The sequence below is a fragment of the Microcaecilia unicolor genome, chromosome 10 (assembly GCF_901765095.1).
Source record: "Microcaecilia unicolor chromosome 10, aMicUni1.1, whole genome shotgun sequence".
NCBI classification, from domain to species: Eukaryota; Metazoa; Chordata; class Amphibia; order Gymnophiona; family Siphonopidae; genus Microcaecilia; species Microcaecilia unicolor.
In genome coordinates, this window is record NC_044040.1 from 173,039,146 (window position 1) to 173,058,013 (window position 18,868).

The 18,868-nt window shown below is 44.5% G+C and overlaps 1 protein-coding gene across 1 annotated transcript in view; it reads left to right on the top strand.

The window, feature by feature from the left end:
- The window catches only part of LOC115478931 (vitamin K-dependent protein S-like), a 42,059-nt gene extending 24,446 nt beyond the window's left edge, over nt 1–17,613 (top strand). Inside the window, exons 5-8 of the mRNA XM_030216583.1 lie at nt 1,524–1,689; nt 5,780–5,934; nt 13,550–13,772; nt 17,349–17,613. Coding sequence (XP_030072443.1) covers nt 1,524–1,689; nt 5,780–5,934; nt 13,550–13,772; nt 17,349–17,461 — 657 coding nt within the window. The 3' untranslated portion in view covers nt 17,462–17,613. The remainder of the gene's footprint in view (nt 1–1,523; nt 1,690–5,779; nt 5,935–13,549; nt 13,773–17,348) is intronic.
- Nucleotides 17,614–18,868: the final 1,255 nt, after the last annotated feature.

Consider the following 18,868-nt stretch of genomic DNA (forward strand, 5'->3'; position numbering starts at 1 on the left):
ACATTATCACTATTGATCATTATATCTTACCTGTTTTATTTTGTGTTATGTAAATAATTCCACTGACCTATCTACCTAATTTCTTACACAGTAATATGTTAAATTAGACCATACCTCTTACTCTGATTATGATTATACCTTTTGCAACATAGTGTAAGCCACATTGAGCCTGCAAATAGGTGGGAAAATGTGGGGTACAAATGCAGCAAATAAATAAATACATTGTCACATTATAATTAAAAGCGATTCTGCATAGAAAACCAAATCCACCCATCAATGGGACATAGAAATATTAGAAATCGAAAGCTATAAACATGAATTCACAATTAACCAACCCAAATCCCCCCCCCCCCCCCCCCCCCGAGGAGTAGATCCTCCAGTGGAATTTCACAGTACTTTTCTGCTGTATAAACATTTCTAAGAGTGTCTAATAGTTGTGGCACCACCTTTGCATCAGGCAGTCAAGTGACCATGCAATGCTCACGCCCACCAGCCACCCAGCTATCGACATGCCTAATGATCCAGTCACCAACTACAACAGCTGTCCTAACCCTTCCCTCCTGGGCAGAAGCTCCTGGAGGACAATCCTCAGTGCGAGAGGATATTGCATCCCTTGGTGGGCAGGTCCTGGCTACAGGATTACTTCCTAGTTCACCAGGGTGATGTTCTTCTTCTAGGAGACCTCCCTCCTCCAAGGCTGCCAGACTGGAAGTGGGACTTCCCTACAATGTCCCTGTAGGTCTTTTCTATGTACCTCTCTCTTTCTCAGCTCCTCCAAGTCTGCTACTCTAGACTCAAGAGAATGGACTTGTTCTCTGAGAGTTAGGAGCTCTTTGCATCGAGCACACACATATAACCTCTCTCCAACTGGGAGAGAATCATATATGTGACACTCAATGCAAAAGACTAGATAGCACCACTCTTGCTGCTGGACTGCTGTTTGCAACTTAGAATTACTGTGTTTGTTTAAACTTCTTAAGATACTAAGGATATTAGATTAATATCCTCAAAACCCCACTACTACTATGTTTACTACAACTTGTAACATTCTCCTTCAAGACTTTGTAATTCTATTTACTATGTAAGCCGCATTGAACCTGCTATGTGTGGGAAAGTGCGGGGTACAAATGTAATTAATAATAATAATTAATAATAATATGAAGAACCTTAAGATTTTATGATACATTGTGTGATTTATGATATATTGTGTGATTTATTTGGTGTTTGCTTCTCAGAAAGTAATTAAATGTAATTAAAACTAATAAAAATGCCCCTCTTGTTATCCTAATTAGAATAATTGACTATTAGTTAAGACTATAAATGAAGCTATGTGCTGGGGTGGGTGGGATTTGGGGAGGGTGGATGTTAATGCTGTATGCTATGTTTCTAGAAACTATGGGGAAAAGGGTAGGGAGACTAGTTAATAAAATTTGCTTGTAAGTACATAGTATAGATTGCTAGAGATAAACTGTTTTTTTCCACAATGATAGCAATCCTAGGTAACGAAATATATCTGTTTTCAGCTGCAGTTTGCTTTGGATGGATGCATACGCAACTGGTCTTGGGTTGAAACCGAGGTTCACACTTTGAACAATGCAATGGAGATTAATGAGCATAGACGCTGTTTTGAACATGAGAAGGAAGGATCTTATTTTCCTGGGAGTGGCTATGCTCAGTTTCAAGTACCTGGTAAGTACACATTTCTTTCTAGAAATCATGCTACTTAAGCTTATTGCCACAAAACGTTCTGAAGCTAGCGATTGCTCATTCGTTCCTGGTAAAATTGTTGGAGTTGCAATTCATTACGCAGAAGATATCTGCTATTTATTTCAAGGAAACCAAAAATATAGTTATTTGATATGCAAACAAAAAAATAAATGTACAACTCATAACAAAGAAAATGCATTAGATTTCAGAAATAAACATCTTAAGGAAAAAAGAACAAGTGGAGATAGCAAGTCCATCATGGCTCATGTAATTTCTCTATATGTGTGAATGCTGATTTTCGTTTCTTTGTTGTGTCTGATCTACAGGGAAGAAAAGTAGGGCAATCTGAATGGCATGGTTCCCACACATTTTGTTGGTTTAGAAAAAAAATAAAATGAAACCAAGTATGATAATATATCTAAATATTAGATGTCAATGTCAATAGATTTTTAAAAATGCATTTTATATTTAAACCACATGGTGCCACAGGTATTGTTGTGTTTCTCAACTACTAGGAGGCCATACGCATAGCAACCAATATGAAACTGCATAGTTCAATCATTAGGTGTCAACATAATATAAGAGCAATCTTTCCAAAATGATTGAGGGTACTAATCCAAATGGAAATTAGCCTTCCTTTGACACAGTCAAGGAGTTTTCTCAATATTGAGAGTCTGACACCTATGATCATACATAGCAATCATTTAGGAAAGTATATAATTTAGTTACTAAGTTTCAAACTAGAATTTAAAACAAAGAAAATTAAATACGTACCAGAATCATTTTCATCCAGCCCAACAGGATAAGGGTGTTGTAGTAGGAGAGGGGATGCATAGTAGGGAAAGTGCATGCCTAATGGAATAATTTCCAATATCTCTGTGTGTGCATTTGTGTCTGTATATGTCTGTGATATGTGTCACCCAAGGGAGTGGCAAGAACCATGCCCCAAAAAATAGCTTGCCATCCCAGTATAAGTCATTGGATCAAGCCTGAATCACCTGAACCCCTTCTTAATCTGACCAGGTTAATTTTAGCCTTTTTCTACCCTCCTGATCATCCTCGCCATGTTCCCCACACTAGCAGCAGGAGAAGCATTTAATCAGATGTCCTTTCCTACTTCCACAGGGCCAGCATCTCTTAGATTGTCCCTTTGGCAGCAGGAGATGATGTTGAATTCCTGTAGTAAGGTTACCATATTTCTGGTTTGCAAATCTGGGATGGTGGGGCAGGACAGGGACTCTCCCGATACAACTTTTCATCATAAAAATTATAATTAATGAAAATGAATATATCTTAAACGTACATTCTTTAAGTTCCTTAATAGAAAATATTTAGGGTTGAGTACCAAAGTATTAGACTGGATATGTCCCACATAAGAGAATCATGTAATGAACAAGCCAAATCAACTGACAAAATCCAGCTGTTCAACATGTAAACTTTACCTGGCAGTTCTATGACTTAGGCACTGACATTTATACATGTAGTATGTGAGTAAATGTTTAGATACTAGCATAAGCATACGGATGTGCACAAATACAAATGTACGTGCCAGCATAATGCCTATGCACTATTCTAGAAACATCTGCCAGTCTCCAATAGTGCATATTTGTGAGGGGACATAGAAGTAGGTGGAGTCTTAGTAGGGCATAGTTACACGCATATGTGTGGAACTTAGATGCCTGCACTTATACCAGCTCTGTGGCTGATGAAAGTGCTCACACCTAAGTTACTGGTACGTATCTCACCTATTACTTAAGTATACATCAGTATCTATACGGGAAAGGTGCTACATTCCTTTGTAGAATAGGTTCCTTACAAATGCAACAACAGTACCTATTTCAAGATGCTTGGTTATAGGATTGCCCCTCCCAAATGGTTAATATATTCAGGTTGTGAAACTTTGAAGCGGGGTCCCAAGATATTTTATGCCAAACTGGCTTTGTTTTATTGTTCAACATCTTTCTCCCTCTCTGGACTCATCTGCTCCTTTTGTTTTTTTCTCTCTGGTGTCTTCCTTTTTATTTGTTTCAGCTCTCTTTTTCTTGTGCCTTCACCATTGGATATTTTAATACTTTTTCTTCTCTGTATGTTTCTACCCCTTTCTCCTGTCCAATTTTTCTATCCTGAGCTCCTTCCATTCCTCTTCCCATGAATTCTCATCCTCTTCCATTATTTTATTCACATTTTCTCCATCTTTTTCATGGGTTTACTTCTTCCTTTTCATTCTCTCTCCCTCCCAACACACTGTCACTTTCCCCTTCCAGTCCTGCATTTCTATCTTTTGTTCGACTCCCCTCCCTCCTCTCCCCTTCTGGTCCAGCCTCTCCACTCCCCCCTCTCCCACTACTTGTCTTTTCTTTACCTTCTTATTTTTCCTGGTAATATTGTAGTTCCTTTCAACTTTTCATGTTTTATTATGTACTGCTGTGCCATTGCCCACAAAAAGCAGTATATTTAAAAATAATATTATTATTATTAGCATTTGTATAGCGCTACCAGACGCACACTGCGCTGGACACCTGACACAGAGACAGTCCCTGCTGAATAGAGTTTACAATCTAAAAATACAGACAGACAAGATAATTAAGGGTGAGGGAATAACCCTAAACTCTTCCAGTCCAGCATCTCTGCTGTGTTCTCTTTTCAAAGTGCAAAAGGGGGGAGGGGAAGCTACTGGAGAGGAGAGAGGCGGGGAAGAAGATGCTGGATTAAAGTGGGCCTCTTACCCATGGGCCCCCTTTTAAGCTGAGCCCTAGGCAGATGCCCTTTTCGACAATAGATAAAAGTAGCCTTGCTTTTACCTACCCCACACATCAGCTCCCTTTTAGTCCAGTGAACATTCAGGAAGTGTGTTGCAAGGTAGTGGCTATGAAATGTCCGCACAAACCCCAGCAGGCTGAATGTCAGGGCAGCAGCACTGAAAGGGCAGCAGCTTCAGCGGCAGGAAGCACAAGGCCAAAAAGGCTTCCTCACAAGTAGCACCACTCTATTTCTTCAGAGCTGTGCTCCTTCCCTGCATCACAGCTGCAAGTGGTGCTTAGCATGATATTCACTTCTGGTGTCCTCCGGGAAAGAAGATTATTCAATATTGGGGGGGGGGGGGGGGGGGGAGGACAGGGGAGAGAGAGGATGCTTCATGGTGGGGGGGAGACAGGGGATAGAGAAGCTATGGGGGGTTGTCAAAGAGATGAGTGAGAGGAGGATAGTGAATGCAGGGGGTAGAAATTTTATAATGGGAAATGGATGAAAGACAGAAGGAAATAGGAGGCAGTGGGGGGGAGGGGAATGAGAGTTAAGAGGTAAGAGAAGAAAATGGAAAGTTTAATAGGTGAAAATTAAAAAGGAGATGGGAGAACATGAGGATGACATCTGAGTGGAGAGAGGCAGAAAAGAAAGAAAGCAAGCAAGGAAACTACTAAAAGATTGATATTTCAGACAGATGTAGAGGGAATGGAAAAGACAGGAGGAGATAGAAAAAAATTAGAAATGGACAGCAGAAGTTGGAGAAGACAGGAAAGTAAAAGGGGGCACCAACGGGATTGAAAAATAAAATGCCCAGATAATAAAGGTAGGAAAAAATGTTTTATTTTGAATTTATTAACTGGAATATGTTAGCTTTTGTATAATAACTTCTATTGAGAAATGTCCTTGTTCTGATCTGCAGCTGTTTGGGGGAGGTAGGATTTTTGTAGCTGCAGAGCATTTTTAATTCATAAGAATTGCTCTACTGTGTCAGTCCAAAGATCTTTAAGGGTCATGGATGCCGTGCGTCACACGTGAGTGCACTGTCTGTGAGGTGTGTCCTGACTCAAAGGTTGAGAACCACTGTCCTAGTCCCTATACAGAAAACAGGAAGTTGCTTCAGAGTAGGCAGAACGTGCCGAAGAAGAGCCCCGATGCCGGCAGAAGGTTGATTAATCACTGGTGCCCAAGTACTACTGAGGGCTGCGGGAATGGGAGAGAACGGAGTTGGAAGGAAGAGATGCTGGACTTGGGAGGGGCGGGAGGAGGATAAACTTAATTATGCAGAATTACTTTGTATAATCCATATTTTACATGGGAACTTTTGCAGTTTTCTTAATAAATGAAGATGATCCAAAAGATGCTACCCCGTGGGGTTTGAGAGTAGAAGTCTCCTTTCGTCCTGTCTTGGCCAGTGGAGTTCTGTTTGCTGTACAAGGACAGAATACCATGGCATTTTCATTTGCTATGGACAGCCATAAAAAGGTAAATGCTTCACAAATGTTGTTCGATTTAACAAAAATGGCAGTTCACAAAGCCATTAATTTAAATATTCATGGACAATTACATTTATTTATTTACTTACAAACGTATAAAAACTGCAATTGTAAATAACCTATTTTCCAGCACAACAAAAATATATTGTAGCTTCCCCTTGTGGGAATCTCTGGGTCTGGGGTTCACCTGACAGGAGTCCCCTTAGGCAGGTTTCATTGTTCCCTTATTTGACCTGGAAGTAGTCCCATTCAGGCAAGCTCCATTGGTCTCTGAAAGCTTGGTGCCTGGTACCTGCACTTTAAGAGGAAAGGTCTTGGTGGGATTTTTCTTCCCTCCCTTCTCCCCAGAAAAAAACAAGTGTGACTGAACAAGGCTGGCTGGCTGGCTGCATTTACAAATTGTATTAACTTACTCAACTATACCTTACAGCAAGTAGGAACAGTATACTTAACCAGAAGTATTAAACTCCTTGAAGCATAACCATTCAAATAATATCAAGAATCTCAACATATATAAACTGGAAGACAGGAAGGTGAGAGGGGATATGATAGAGATGTCTAAATACCTCTGTGGCGTTAATATACAGGAGGTAAGCCTTTTTCAAATGAAGGAAAACTCTGGAATGAGAGGGCATAGGATGAAGTTAAGAAGAAATAGGCTTAGGAAGAATCTAAGAAAATACTATTTCACAGAAAGGGTGGTGGATGAGTGGAATGGCTTCCCATTGGAGGTCGTGGAGACAAAGACTGTATCAGAATTTAAGAAAGCGTGGGATAGGCTCGTGGGATCCCTTAGGAAAAGGAGGAGCTAGTGGTTTTTGAGGAAGGACAGACTGGATGGGTCATTTGGCCCTTATCTGCCATCATGATTCTATGTAAGAATCTCTTATCCATTCCTCTAAGCACCAGATAACCATTTGGACAGTGAAGTTAGTAACCCAATATAGTATTCCCTCTGCCCCCTTACTAGGTATCCTCACTAGTCTCCTTCCACTGTACCCCAAGTCTGCTACATAGGCAGAAATGCAACTGGAGTGGTGACTTCATGAAGTACCTGGTCAGTCTTTGATGTTTGGTCTTGTGTAACTTCACTGCTCTGCTCTCCGGTCCCACAGCTCTACTTTTGTGGTTAACTCTTACCTCTGGTTAGCTTTGCCTCTCCTAGGGCTGTGGCTTTACCACCAGGCAGGAATGCAACTGGATTGGTGGCTGCTGGAAGTCCCAGGTGAGTCTGTAGTGCTTGTCCTTATCTCTTGCTCTGCTGTTAGTTCTACTTCTGCTTAGCTTTGCCTTTGCTTGGGCTATGGCTCTACTGCTGGACTCTCCTCCCATGGGGTCATTGCTCTGCAAAATGTAGCCGGACCTTCCTATTTCAGAGATGGGTTTCCATTGCCATGGGTTGCATTCCTACTAGGTTCAGTGCTCAGTTACTTCAGCTTTTTATGAATTAAGCTCTCAGGAATTTCAGCTGTAGTTAACTTCTTCAGGCTGGAGAGACCTTCATAGCCAAAATTTCAGGAACCAACAGGAAAGTAGAAAAACAAGTATACAAAGTTGACTTTATCAATTGTATTCTATTCATTTTGAATCTGTAACCCAATTGTGCACTCCTATCTTTTTTTTTTTGCTTTGGTTGAGAGTCTGCGTTCCCTATGGAATACAGTCCTGCAGCCTTCTCACTTAATATACATTCTACTAAGTAGTATTCACTATTGGCTTAGACTGATATTATTACTTGAGTGTAAATAATAAATACATGGTATTTAGCATTGAAAGTCAGCAATTGTAAACTAGTTAAACATTTCATTATGATTTATTGTATGTCAAATAATAAACTACTTGAACTTGCATATCCTATCCTCTGCAAATCCCTCTAGTCTGAGTAAAGGCTTTTGCCTAGTTATCCACTGAGGAATCACATCATACTGCAGAAGTTTTGAAACTCCTATTTTGTGACCTTGGCCCTCCTGTTTATCTGCGGTATATTCCAGCAAAATAATCCCTTCCTTTATCTTTGGGGAAGGGGGCTGTCACTTTTATCCAGTGAACTGGTGGATTCAATTTAGAAGCTAAGTAGAGATTGAAATCCTTTAGTCCCCAAGATATAACAAGTTTCTAAATGTTCACTAGTTGAATTACAGGGCTAAAACCCTAGTTCTCAATGATTCTGTAGATTCAGAATTTCTTCTTATTTTAACACTTTCACTCTAAAAAGCTCAATCTACACAATCATAATGGACTTGGAAACAAATAGGAAATTATGAAAAAATCGGTACAAATCAAATGCAGTCAGGCATGAAATTTTCAGGTATTGAGGCTTTATCAGTCAAGCACACTGAGCCATACATAGTTTTTTTTTCTGGCAAATTACAATCTATTCTTCCATTTATATATTTACTAGTAAAAAAGGCCCGTTTCTGACACATATGAAACGGGCGCTAGCAAGGTTTTCCTTGGAGGGTGTATGTTTGAGAGAGTGAATGTGTGTGTGTGTGTGTGAGAGAGAGAGAGAGAGAGTGTGAGTCTGGGTGCGAGTGTGTCTGTGAGAATGAGTGTGTGCAAGTGTGTATGTGAGACACTGTGAGAGAGAGAGTGTGTTTCACACAGATAGTGTGTGCGAGAGAGAGAGAGAGAGTGTGTATGAGACACAGACTCTCTGTGAGACTGAGTGTATAAGACCAAAAGAGTTTGTGAGTGACTGTGTGACACATAGAGAGTGAATGTGATACAGTGTGAGACACAGAGTGTGTGAGAGACAGTGTGTGAGAGTAAGAGAAAGAAAGAAAGAAAGACATTGACTGTGAGAGAGAGAGTGTGTGTGTGACAGAGATACCTCCCCCCCTCTGTGGTGCCAGCCTCCCCTCCCTCCCTCTCTCTGGTGTCATCCCCCCCCCCCCCTCTCTCTCTCTGGTGTCTGAGCGTTACTGTGCAAGATGCTGAGCTCTGGCTTTGCTTCAAGGAACTGACCAATCCTATTTAATAGAATGCACCTCCAACATTCTGAAGCCGAGAAACCTTGTGTGGTTGGTCACTTCTGCTTGTGAGGAACCCGGAAGTACGTGATGTCAATTCAGGAGATGGATACAGAGAGCAGGAATGCCTCAGCCATGCAGTCAGCTTCAGAATGTTGGAGGTGCATTTTATTATATAGGAGGATGATCTGAAAAAGCGAATGCTACATACCTGTAGAAGGTATTCTCCGAGAACAGCAGACTGATTGTTCTCACTGATGGGTGACGTCCACGGCAGCCCCTCCAATCGGAAACTTCACTAGCAAAGGCCTTTGCTAGTCCTCGCGCGCCCATGCCACGAGCATAGAGGAATGGTAGGCCTTCCTCCCAAAGGAGTCTAAGGTTCTAGAGTCTTTGCCCGGGGGCGCCGAAGCATGCTCTCTAGAACTCTTAGCCTTCTTTAGGGCCAAATCCACAACTCCAGAGTCATGAGGCAACTGAGTGCGCATCAGCTCTGGGTCCCCATGGATCCGGTACTGGGACTCGATCTTCTTGGGAATGTGGGGATTACTTAGAGGCTTGGTCCAGTTCGCCAGCAATGTCTTTTTTAGGACATGATGCATGGGTACTGTGGACGCTTCCTTAGGTGGAGAAGGATAGTCCAGGAGCTCAAACATTTCAGCCCTGGGCTCGTCCTCCACAACCACCGGGAAGGGGATGGCCGTAGACATCTCCTGGACAAAGGCCGCAAAAGACAGACTCTCGGGAGGAGAAAGCTGCCTTTCAGGGGAGGGAGTGGGATCAGAAGGAAGGCCATCAGACTCCTCGTCAGAGAAATACCTGATGTCCTCCTCCTCCTCCCACGAGGCCTCACCATCGGTATCAGACACAAGTTCATGAACCTGTGTGTGAAGCCGTGCCCGGCTTGACTCCGTGGAAACACGGCCATGGTGTGAGCGTCGAGAGGTAGACTCCCTCGCCAGCATCGGCGAAGCTCCCTCCGCCGATGTCATCGGGGAGCCTTCCTGGGAGGCGACCGCAGTCGGTACCGCAAGCGGCACCGATGTCGGAGACCTCACCCCGGGCAAGGGGCCAGCCGGCGCCTCACTCGACGGTACCGGTGGCGCAAGCACCCCCAGTACCGGAGGGGAAGGGCGCAACAGCTCTCCCAGGATCTCTGGGAGAACGGCCCGGAGACTCTCGTGCAGGGCGGCTGTGGAGAAAGACATGGAAGCCGATGCAGGCGTCGGAGTCAGAGTCTGTTCCGGGCGTGGAGGCTGTTCCGGGCTGTCCAAGGTGGAGCGCATCGACACCTCCTGAACAGAGGGTGAGCGGTCCTCCCGGTGCCGATGCCTACTGGGTGCCGACTCCCTCGGCGACCCAGAGCTCTCGGTACCAACGCGGGAAGGAGACCGGTGTCGATGCTTCTTTGACTTTTTCAAACGAAGCATGTCACCGGAACTTCCCGGTACTGACGAGGAGGACGTAGAATCCAACCGTCGCTTCCTCGGGGCCGAGGCCGAAGAAGATCAGTCTCAGGGGGGCTGTACCGCAGGAGCCCTCAGGGTAGGGGGAGACCCACCCGAAGGCTCACCGCCACCAGCAGGGGAATGGACAGCCCTCACCTGCACTCCAGTCGAAGCACCACCGTCCGACGACATCAGCACTAGTGGAGGTCCCGGTACCGCCGACGCAGCCTTCCGATGTCTCGGTACCGACGATGCAGAGGGTCGATGCCTCGATGCAATCGATACAGTCGCCACCGAGGTCGGAGGTCTTGACGCTGTCGACGTCGATGCATTCGATACTCCCGGTGCTGTTGCCGACAAAGAGCCCGAGAACAACACGTTCCACTGGGCCAATCTCGCTACCTGAGTCCTTTTTTGTAAAAGGGCGCAAAGACTACAGGCCTGCGGGCGGTGCCCAGCCCCCAGACACTGAAGACACAACGCGTGCCTATCAGTGAGCGAGATTACCCGGGCGCACTGGGTGCACTTCTGGAAGCCGCTGGGAGACTTTGATGACATGGGCGGAAAAATCACGCCGGCGAAATCAAAACTCGTAATTGCGGTAAGGCACCAAAAAGAGGGGGAGAAAAAACTCGACCCGAGGCCTCAAAAGTGCCTACCCCGAAAACGAAAGAAAACTTAACGGGGCAAAAAACTGGAAATACGGGAAGGGGAAAAAGACCAAAAGGCCTTTCTCCGAAATCCCTTTTTTTTTTTTTAAGAAGCGAAAAGTCAAAAAGACGCGCGAGGGTCAACTTAAGGGGCGCGAATGGCGCAAACACGACCGTACCGAGCGCGGACAAAAGAAGACTGACGAACACGAGCCGGTTCGGGCGGGAAGACGGCCGCGCGAGGACTACCAAAGGCCTTTGCTAGTGAAGTTTCCGATTGGAGGGGCTGCCGTGGACGTTACCCATCAGTGAGAACAAGCAGCCTGCTTGTCCTCGGAGAATACAGAGTTTAAAATTGCTGTTTCTACCAGGTAGAATAATTTTTAAAGCTGTTCTAGTGATATTTAATGTAGATTTCATGATATTCATATGTACAGATGGGAAGGTTTCAAATAAATTAAAATTTTGTGCATTAAGAAACCAAACACAAAACCCTTTTGTCCTTTACCCCTAGTAAAAAAGGCCCTTTTCTGACACAAATGAAACGGGCGCTAGCAAGGTTTTCCTTGGAGTGTGTATGTTTGGGTAAGTATGTGTGAGATTGACTGTGTGTGAGAGAGAGTGAATGTGTGTGTGTGTGTTTCTTTTTTTTTTGTGTTTGTTGCTTGTGTGGAAGGTTGGTTTTTCCTTTTTTGTGTGTGTGGGGGGGGGGGGGGGGGTAGCTCCTGTAAGCACTTGGGAACCTGCCTGCCAAGTCGTTAATATGCCTGTGTTCTGGTGAGCTGTGTTTGCAAATTTGAACTGCATGTGTATTTGTCAGCATTCCTTGTTCTGTGGAAGGCTGCATTTTGATGTGTTTTTTTGGGGGGGAGGGGTGGGGAGGAAGTTCCTTTAAGCACTTGGGTACCTGCCTGTGAAGTCGTTAATGTGTGTTGTGGATAGCTGTGTTTGCTTGTGGTTGGGGGGAGTGTCTTTTGAAGGTCCTGTAAGCACTTGGGAACCTGCCTGCTTGCTGTTTTTATCTCCATTTGTATTTGTCTGGTTTTCTGGTTGTGTGGAAGTCTGCGTTTAGATTTTGGGTGGGTTAGTGGGGGCGAAGGGGTGCAGACGTTGAGTCAGTGGTTAGTTTTGTGTGGGTGGTCGTTTGTTAGTGTGGCTGCACATACCTGGAGCAGGAGCATGGGCATTCAAATAGTTTTGTCCTTCCAGCGACGTTCCTCGTTTCTCTGTGCTGCACAGAAAGTGACTCGTTGTGCTGCTGAGTCTCCTTGGAAGAAAAAAAACATCATCTGTGTGGTTGGTTTTGAGTGTATGGGAATGACGGCTGTGTTGGGGAGTGGAAACAGAGATTAACCAATGGGCTTCCTTGCTCGTGTGTAGTAATCGTCGTGCACCATGGCCGGAGTCGGAGAGGAGAGGGAGGGCGGTGGAACGGTGAGCGAGCGGCTGCGGGAGGGTGGGTGAGGGGGACTGTGGGTGGGGGAACGGGGTCCAGCGCCGATTTTGGTTGGTTTTGAGTGTATGGGAATGACGGCTGCATTGGGCAGTGGAAACAGAGATTACCAAATGACAATCCGATTTGTTGAGTGTCATTGCTCCACCCTCAACGTCATCACGTTGTGACGCAGGGGCGGGGCAGACACTCATGCGATCTAGCAACTACAAATTTAGAACGTTGGAGGTGCCTTTTATATAGAGAGATGATATTTGTACCCCGCATTATCCCAAACACGTTTGAGTTCAATGTAGCTTACATCAAACTTTTAAAGCAAATTACAATAAGAGAACTATAATGACAATTTAAAAAAATAGGTAAAAACATCCAAGCAGTAGGATGATTCATTTTGAAATAACAACAGTGGTGAGGAATTCATTAAATAAGAATGCTTTCAACAATAACAAGTAGTCAATAACATACCTGAGTGACTTTGATAGGGAATTCCATTTCCTAGTAGCTTGGTATGTGAAGTTTGCATCATGAATAGATCTGTAATGAAAATGTTTACAATATGGAAAATGGAGGAGAAGATAGCCTCTTGACATAGGATGAGCATTACATAAAGGTAATCCTAACAAGTATTAATACCCAGGTAAAAGACCAAATAAAATTTGATAAACAAGTACGCATAGTTTAAAGGTAACTCTTACATTTATTGGAAGCCAATGCAGTTTAATTAAGAGGAGCTGACTTGGTGATCGAGGGGCTTTAATATGAGACAAGCCTCTGTATTCTGAGCTGGTTGACGTTTGTTGATAAGAGAGACTTTTAGGACTGAGTAAACAGCATTACAGTAATTAAATTTGGATACCACTAAAGAGCGAAAAAAGCAAGTTTGAAAAGACTGAGTTCTTTCTTTTCTGTCTCTACAGAGAATTAAAAACATTAGAAATTGCAACAGAAACCTGAGGTTCAAATGATAGGTATTGGTCGATAGTTATTCCCAAGATTTTCATGGTGGTAGAAAAAGGGTAGGGCACATTATCAATAGTGAAGTTTTTTTGTATCTCAATATAAAATCTATATCCATTTTCAGGCTTTCACAATCACTTTGTTTGATAAACAATTTTCCAAGCATTTTCCTGATGACTTCTGTGTGGGCAACTGGCAGTCTGCAAAGCTGAAGTTACTGAATTCTCATCTTACACTGAACACACCAACAATAAAAGCAACTTGGAACATTCATCTTAATGACTTCAAGGCATTGAAAAGTGTCTGGAACAAATCTACCGCAACCTTTTATATTGGGGGAATTCCAGGTGACTTCACTATTACTCAATTTGTGCATCTTCAGAGTCCTTAGTTTAATTTGGAGAACGTTTTTATATTGTAGAAAATCAGATCAGGAAATGTGTAAATTTTAAAGCTGAAAGGGTGATAATACCAGAACATTTCTTACTCTGCTCCTATAAAAATTGCTTATTGAGCAATAAAGGTTGAGTCTCAAACCAAAATGGGCGTTTCATGGGCGTTCTGAAATTTACGCATGTAGTTATAGAATATGACCCAGTGCACATAAATCTATGTGCCGGGATTTACGCCACATTTCCGTTGGTGTAAATGGATGCGCATAGTTTTAGGCGCTGAGATATCAACTAAGCGTGTTCTATAATCGGCACCTAAATCTAGGCACAGACTATAGAATACGCTTAGTTAGCACTGAGTTTTAGCTCTGAACGTTTAGGCACCATATATAGAATCTAGTCCTTCCTAAGTGCTTCTTTGATGGCTGCAAATTTTAACAAGGCACCTGTAACAGCAAATGCTGGAAATGCCCCTGATAGTTGCCATGTTAAAATTGCAGCTATAGGAAGAAAGTAGAGCAGGACAATGGCAAATCCACAAGAAGCCAAAAGGGGGATCCAAAACAAGGAAGTTTATTGATCAAGCACTACAACTGAACAGACCTGACTCAGAGCTGTATTTTGGCAAAGGTCACCTGCTTCAGGGTTCACAGAATCTTATGAAGTGCTGTCAAATTGTTCAATGCTGTACTGTCAGAACAGCTCTATGTATAACTAGCCGTTAAGCCCGTTAAAACGGGCACGTATTGGAATGTTTTTTTTTCCCAAGGCCCCCCCTCCCGTTGCAGCTGCAAGGCCCCCTGCCATCCTCCTTCCCTGCCAGCTCCAAGGCCCCCTCTGTCCCTCCCTCCCAGCTCCAAGGCTCCAGTCCTCCCCCCTTCCCAGCTGCAAGGCCCTCCCCCCCAGCTCCCAAGGCCCCCTTCCCTCCCTCCCAGTTCCAAGGCCCCCTGCTCTCCCTCACAACTGTAAGGGCCCCATTCCCTCACAACTGTAAGGGCCCCCCTGCCCTCCCTCCCAGTTCCAAGGCCCCGTGCCCCCCCCCCCGTGCCTTCTTCCCAGCCAGCTGGAAGGCCCCCTTCAGTCCAGCCCTCCCAGCTCCAAGGCCCCCCCTCCTTCTGAGACCTCCCATGTAGCCGCCCCCACCCCGGAGTCGCCCCCGCCCCCCTTTCACCCGGCCCGGGCCCTCTCTTCGTTATTCAACTTACAGCAGCGCCAAAACAGCAGCAAGCAGCAGCTCCCGTTGGCCTTCCTTCACTGCCTGTGCCTCGCCCTCGTGTGACGTCACGTCGGCGAGGGCGGGGCACAGGCAGGGAAGGAAGGCCGACGGGAGCTGAAGCTGAGCTGCTTGCTGCTGTTTCGGCGCTGCTGTAAGTTGAATAACGAAGAGAGGGCCCGGGCCGGGTGAAGGGGGGGTGGTGGCGACTCCGGGGGGGGGGGGGGGGAGCGGTAGCGGCGTCAGCGGTTCCCTCCCTCCCCTTCCGTGCAGTTTCCCTCTCTGTCCCGCCCCCTCCCCCCGTCATCACGTCTTGACGCGGGGGCGGGACAGAGAGGGAAGTCTCCACTGCGCATTTGCAGGTGAGTCGGTCACTTGCCATTTATAGGTTTGATTCCAAAACTTATCCACTTCAAAGCTGAAGAAAAGTTACTTTACTGAAGATACCAAGGCTTCAAAATGTGGGAAAATACAGATAAGTTTTGGAAATATACAGATTTTTATTTAATAATTTGTAATGTACTGATTTGGAATATGTCTGTTTTTTAAAATTGAAATCTGGTACCTTTATATTTTACACATCACTGTTCTCTTTCTCTGCATGCAACATCTAGCTTCTTGGGGGTTCAGTTTAATTTTTGTCTATGTATTTCTATTATTAGTTTGTGGTTACTTATATACTTGGTGAAGGTCTATCTGTGTTCTGTCTCTGTGAAACAGAACAGGTATTCTGTTAGCATTGAATGTCTATGTAGAATCGATCTGTACTAATCTGGCTTGTTTAGTTTTCTAGTAGGTATATTGATGTTCTAATGGCCATTGCAATATTTACTATGCTGCCTTTTCTTAGGCCTTTGTTGTGCGAGTCCTGGAACAGTGGCATACCAAGGTGGGGGCGGTCCACCCCGGGTGCACGCCGCTGGGGGGTTACTTCCTGTTCCGGGGCAGAGGGAGCTGCAGCGAATGAGCGGTTAGCGAACTTGGAGCAGGCGCGTGCCGCAGCACCCCCCCCCCAGCGGCGTGCACCCGGGGGGGTCATTTCGCCGGAGGGGGTGTCATTTACCGGGGGGGGGGGGCGCGCTGCACCCGGGGGGGGGGGGGGCGCATCGGCGATCCGCCCCGGGTGCCATCAAGGCCAGGAACGCCACTGTCCTGGAAGTTAGTGCAGTCTTACCATGTCATAACACCACTATCTATAGGACCTGAGTGACATTTGTAGTGTTTCGTTTTACTTAAATGCCTGGGATTGGATTCTGGATTTGAATTTAGATCACACGTGTCTCAATAGTATCTCAGAGTGAGTTTTACATTCTGGTACAGTAGGTGTTTTCCTATCCCTGGAGGGCTTACAATCTAACCCCCCTGTTTACTAAGCCGCTCGGCAGTGCCAACACAGCCCATTCAAAGTGAATGGGCTGTGTCGGCATTAGCGCAAGACAGCCGCTAGCATGGCAAGTTTATACCTGAGACAATGAAGGGTTTACGTGACTGTGCAATATCTCAAAAAGTGGAAGTAGGGTTTTAACCCTTTTGCTCTCCTGGTTCTCAGCCTGCTGCTCTAACAATTAGGTTCAGCTAATATCTACAATACATATTCCAAACGTGTTTGGTAACTCAATAGTAAATTAAAGGCCAGCAGATCTGAAGACTGCTAGCCATCTGGCAACATAAAAAAAAACTGATAGATAATATACTTGTTGTTTCAATTATCTACAAGACGTCTTTTACAGTAAGATAGTGACTGCGGAGGTAGGGTTGACTGGGAGCCAAGTATTAAAATATTTGTATTTGCAGTGCTCTGGAAGTACAACTCTGTTTAATATGCTGTATTATTTTAGAGACCATTATGATTTTTCAGTGGACGTGGAGGGGTGTGGGGTAGAAGTAGCTGGTGCATCTGCACCACACACACAGCGAAGGACTCCTTACCTGCTGTGTTTTAAAGTGCTCCCGTTATCCCTCTACTGCTGACTTAGGTATTGCCCTCACCACACTACAAATTAGAACTTGCCTTGCTTTAGGCCCCCTCCGCCCCACACCTACCTTATCCTTCCTAACTGTTGAGTCACCAGCTGATTATGTATCCCAGTCCTGAGTTCCACCTACTCTCTGATCTTCACCCCTAATTTAACATTGTAAAGGATCTGGACAACTGCCCCATCCGCTCCACCCCAGTACCTTAATCCACCATCCAGTCTGTTCCACTAGAGTACTTATATTAGGGGTCCCTTTGTTTTTTCAAGTAATAAGAATTTGATGAGGAACCTGTTCAAATCTTTCTAAATACTAACTTATTCTTTTTACCCATTCCACTACAGGATCATCTTATTTTACTGGGTGCCTGGAAATATTTTTACAAGGAAAACGAGTTGATCTGGACCTGGCAATGAACAAACACGGGCACATCAGAACTCACAGCTGCCCTATATAGTGAAAGAGAGGTCCTCTATGCATCGCTCTGCTTTCTGAAATTCATCACAAACCCTGTATGGCTTGTGTTAACTCTGTTGACTTATCCAAGTACATTTTCTACAGTCCTGTATGTACTGTGGACTATAGATTAAATAAAATCTATATTAGTGATTTGGGGAAAAAAAGTCATTTGTCAAAGCACCAAAACATGCCAAAATGTGTATTCTGAGCAAGAAAATTGAGCCAGGGCCTAGTCTTCTGCTGCAATCTTGTCACAGTATATTCAAATACCAAGCATGAGAGATTCGAAATGTTACTGTTTAGAGACCAGCAGGCTTCTGTAATAAAATTTAAAAAAAAATGAGTTTAATAGAAATGTTCAAGAAGTTTTTTTTACTCCTTGGACTAACAAATGGTCTAGGTCTAGTAGAGCACAACTAGAATTTGCTTCGAAGAGAGCAAACCTGTGTGTCACTAATCATTCCTTGAATGCAGCCACATTCGGTTAATACAGGGGTTCTCAACCCAGTCCTGGGGACACACCTAGCCAATCAGATTTTAAGGATATCCACAATGAAAATGCATGAGATAAATTTGCATACCCTACTTCCATTCTATGCAAATCAATGTCGTACAATGTTCATTGTGGGTCTCCTGAAAACCTGGCCGGCTAGGTGTGTCCTGAGGACTGGGTTGAGAACCTCTGAGTTACTACTACTACTACTATTTATCATTTCTATAGCGCTACAAGGCATATGCAGTGCTGTACACCATACACAAAAAGACAGTCCCTGCTCAAAGAGCTTACAATCTAGATAAGACATGTAAACAGACAGAACAATTAAGTGTAAGGGAATAAATAGGTGAGGTTAAAGAACAGTGCAAGTGAGCAGAGGTTAGGAATCAAAAGCAGTGGTAAAGAGGTGGGTTTTAAGTTTGGACTTGAAAACGGCCAAAGACGGGGCTAGACGCACAGGTTCGGGAAGTCTATTCCAGGCGTGGTGCGCAGCAAGACAAAAGGAACGGATTCTAGAATTAGCATTAGAGGAGAAGGGGACGGATAATATAGATTTATCTACAGAACGGAGTACCCGAGGGGGGGCATAGGGAGAGACGAGAGTAGAGAGGTATTGGGGAGCAGCAGAGTGAATACACTTATAGGTCAATAAGAGAAGCTTGAACTGAATACGGAAATGGATAGGGAGCCAGTGAAGTGACTTAAGGAGGGGGCTAATGTGAGCATAGCGACTTTGGCGGAAAATGAGTTGCGCAGCAGAGTTTTGGACTGATTGAAGAGGAGAGAGATGGCTAAGAGGGAGGCCGGTGAGAAGCAGGTTACAATAATCAAGACGAGAGGTGATAAGAGTGTGGATAAGGGTTCTGGTAGAGTGCTCAGAGATGGACGGATTTTGCTAATGTTAATGAG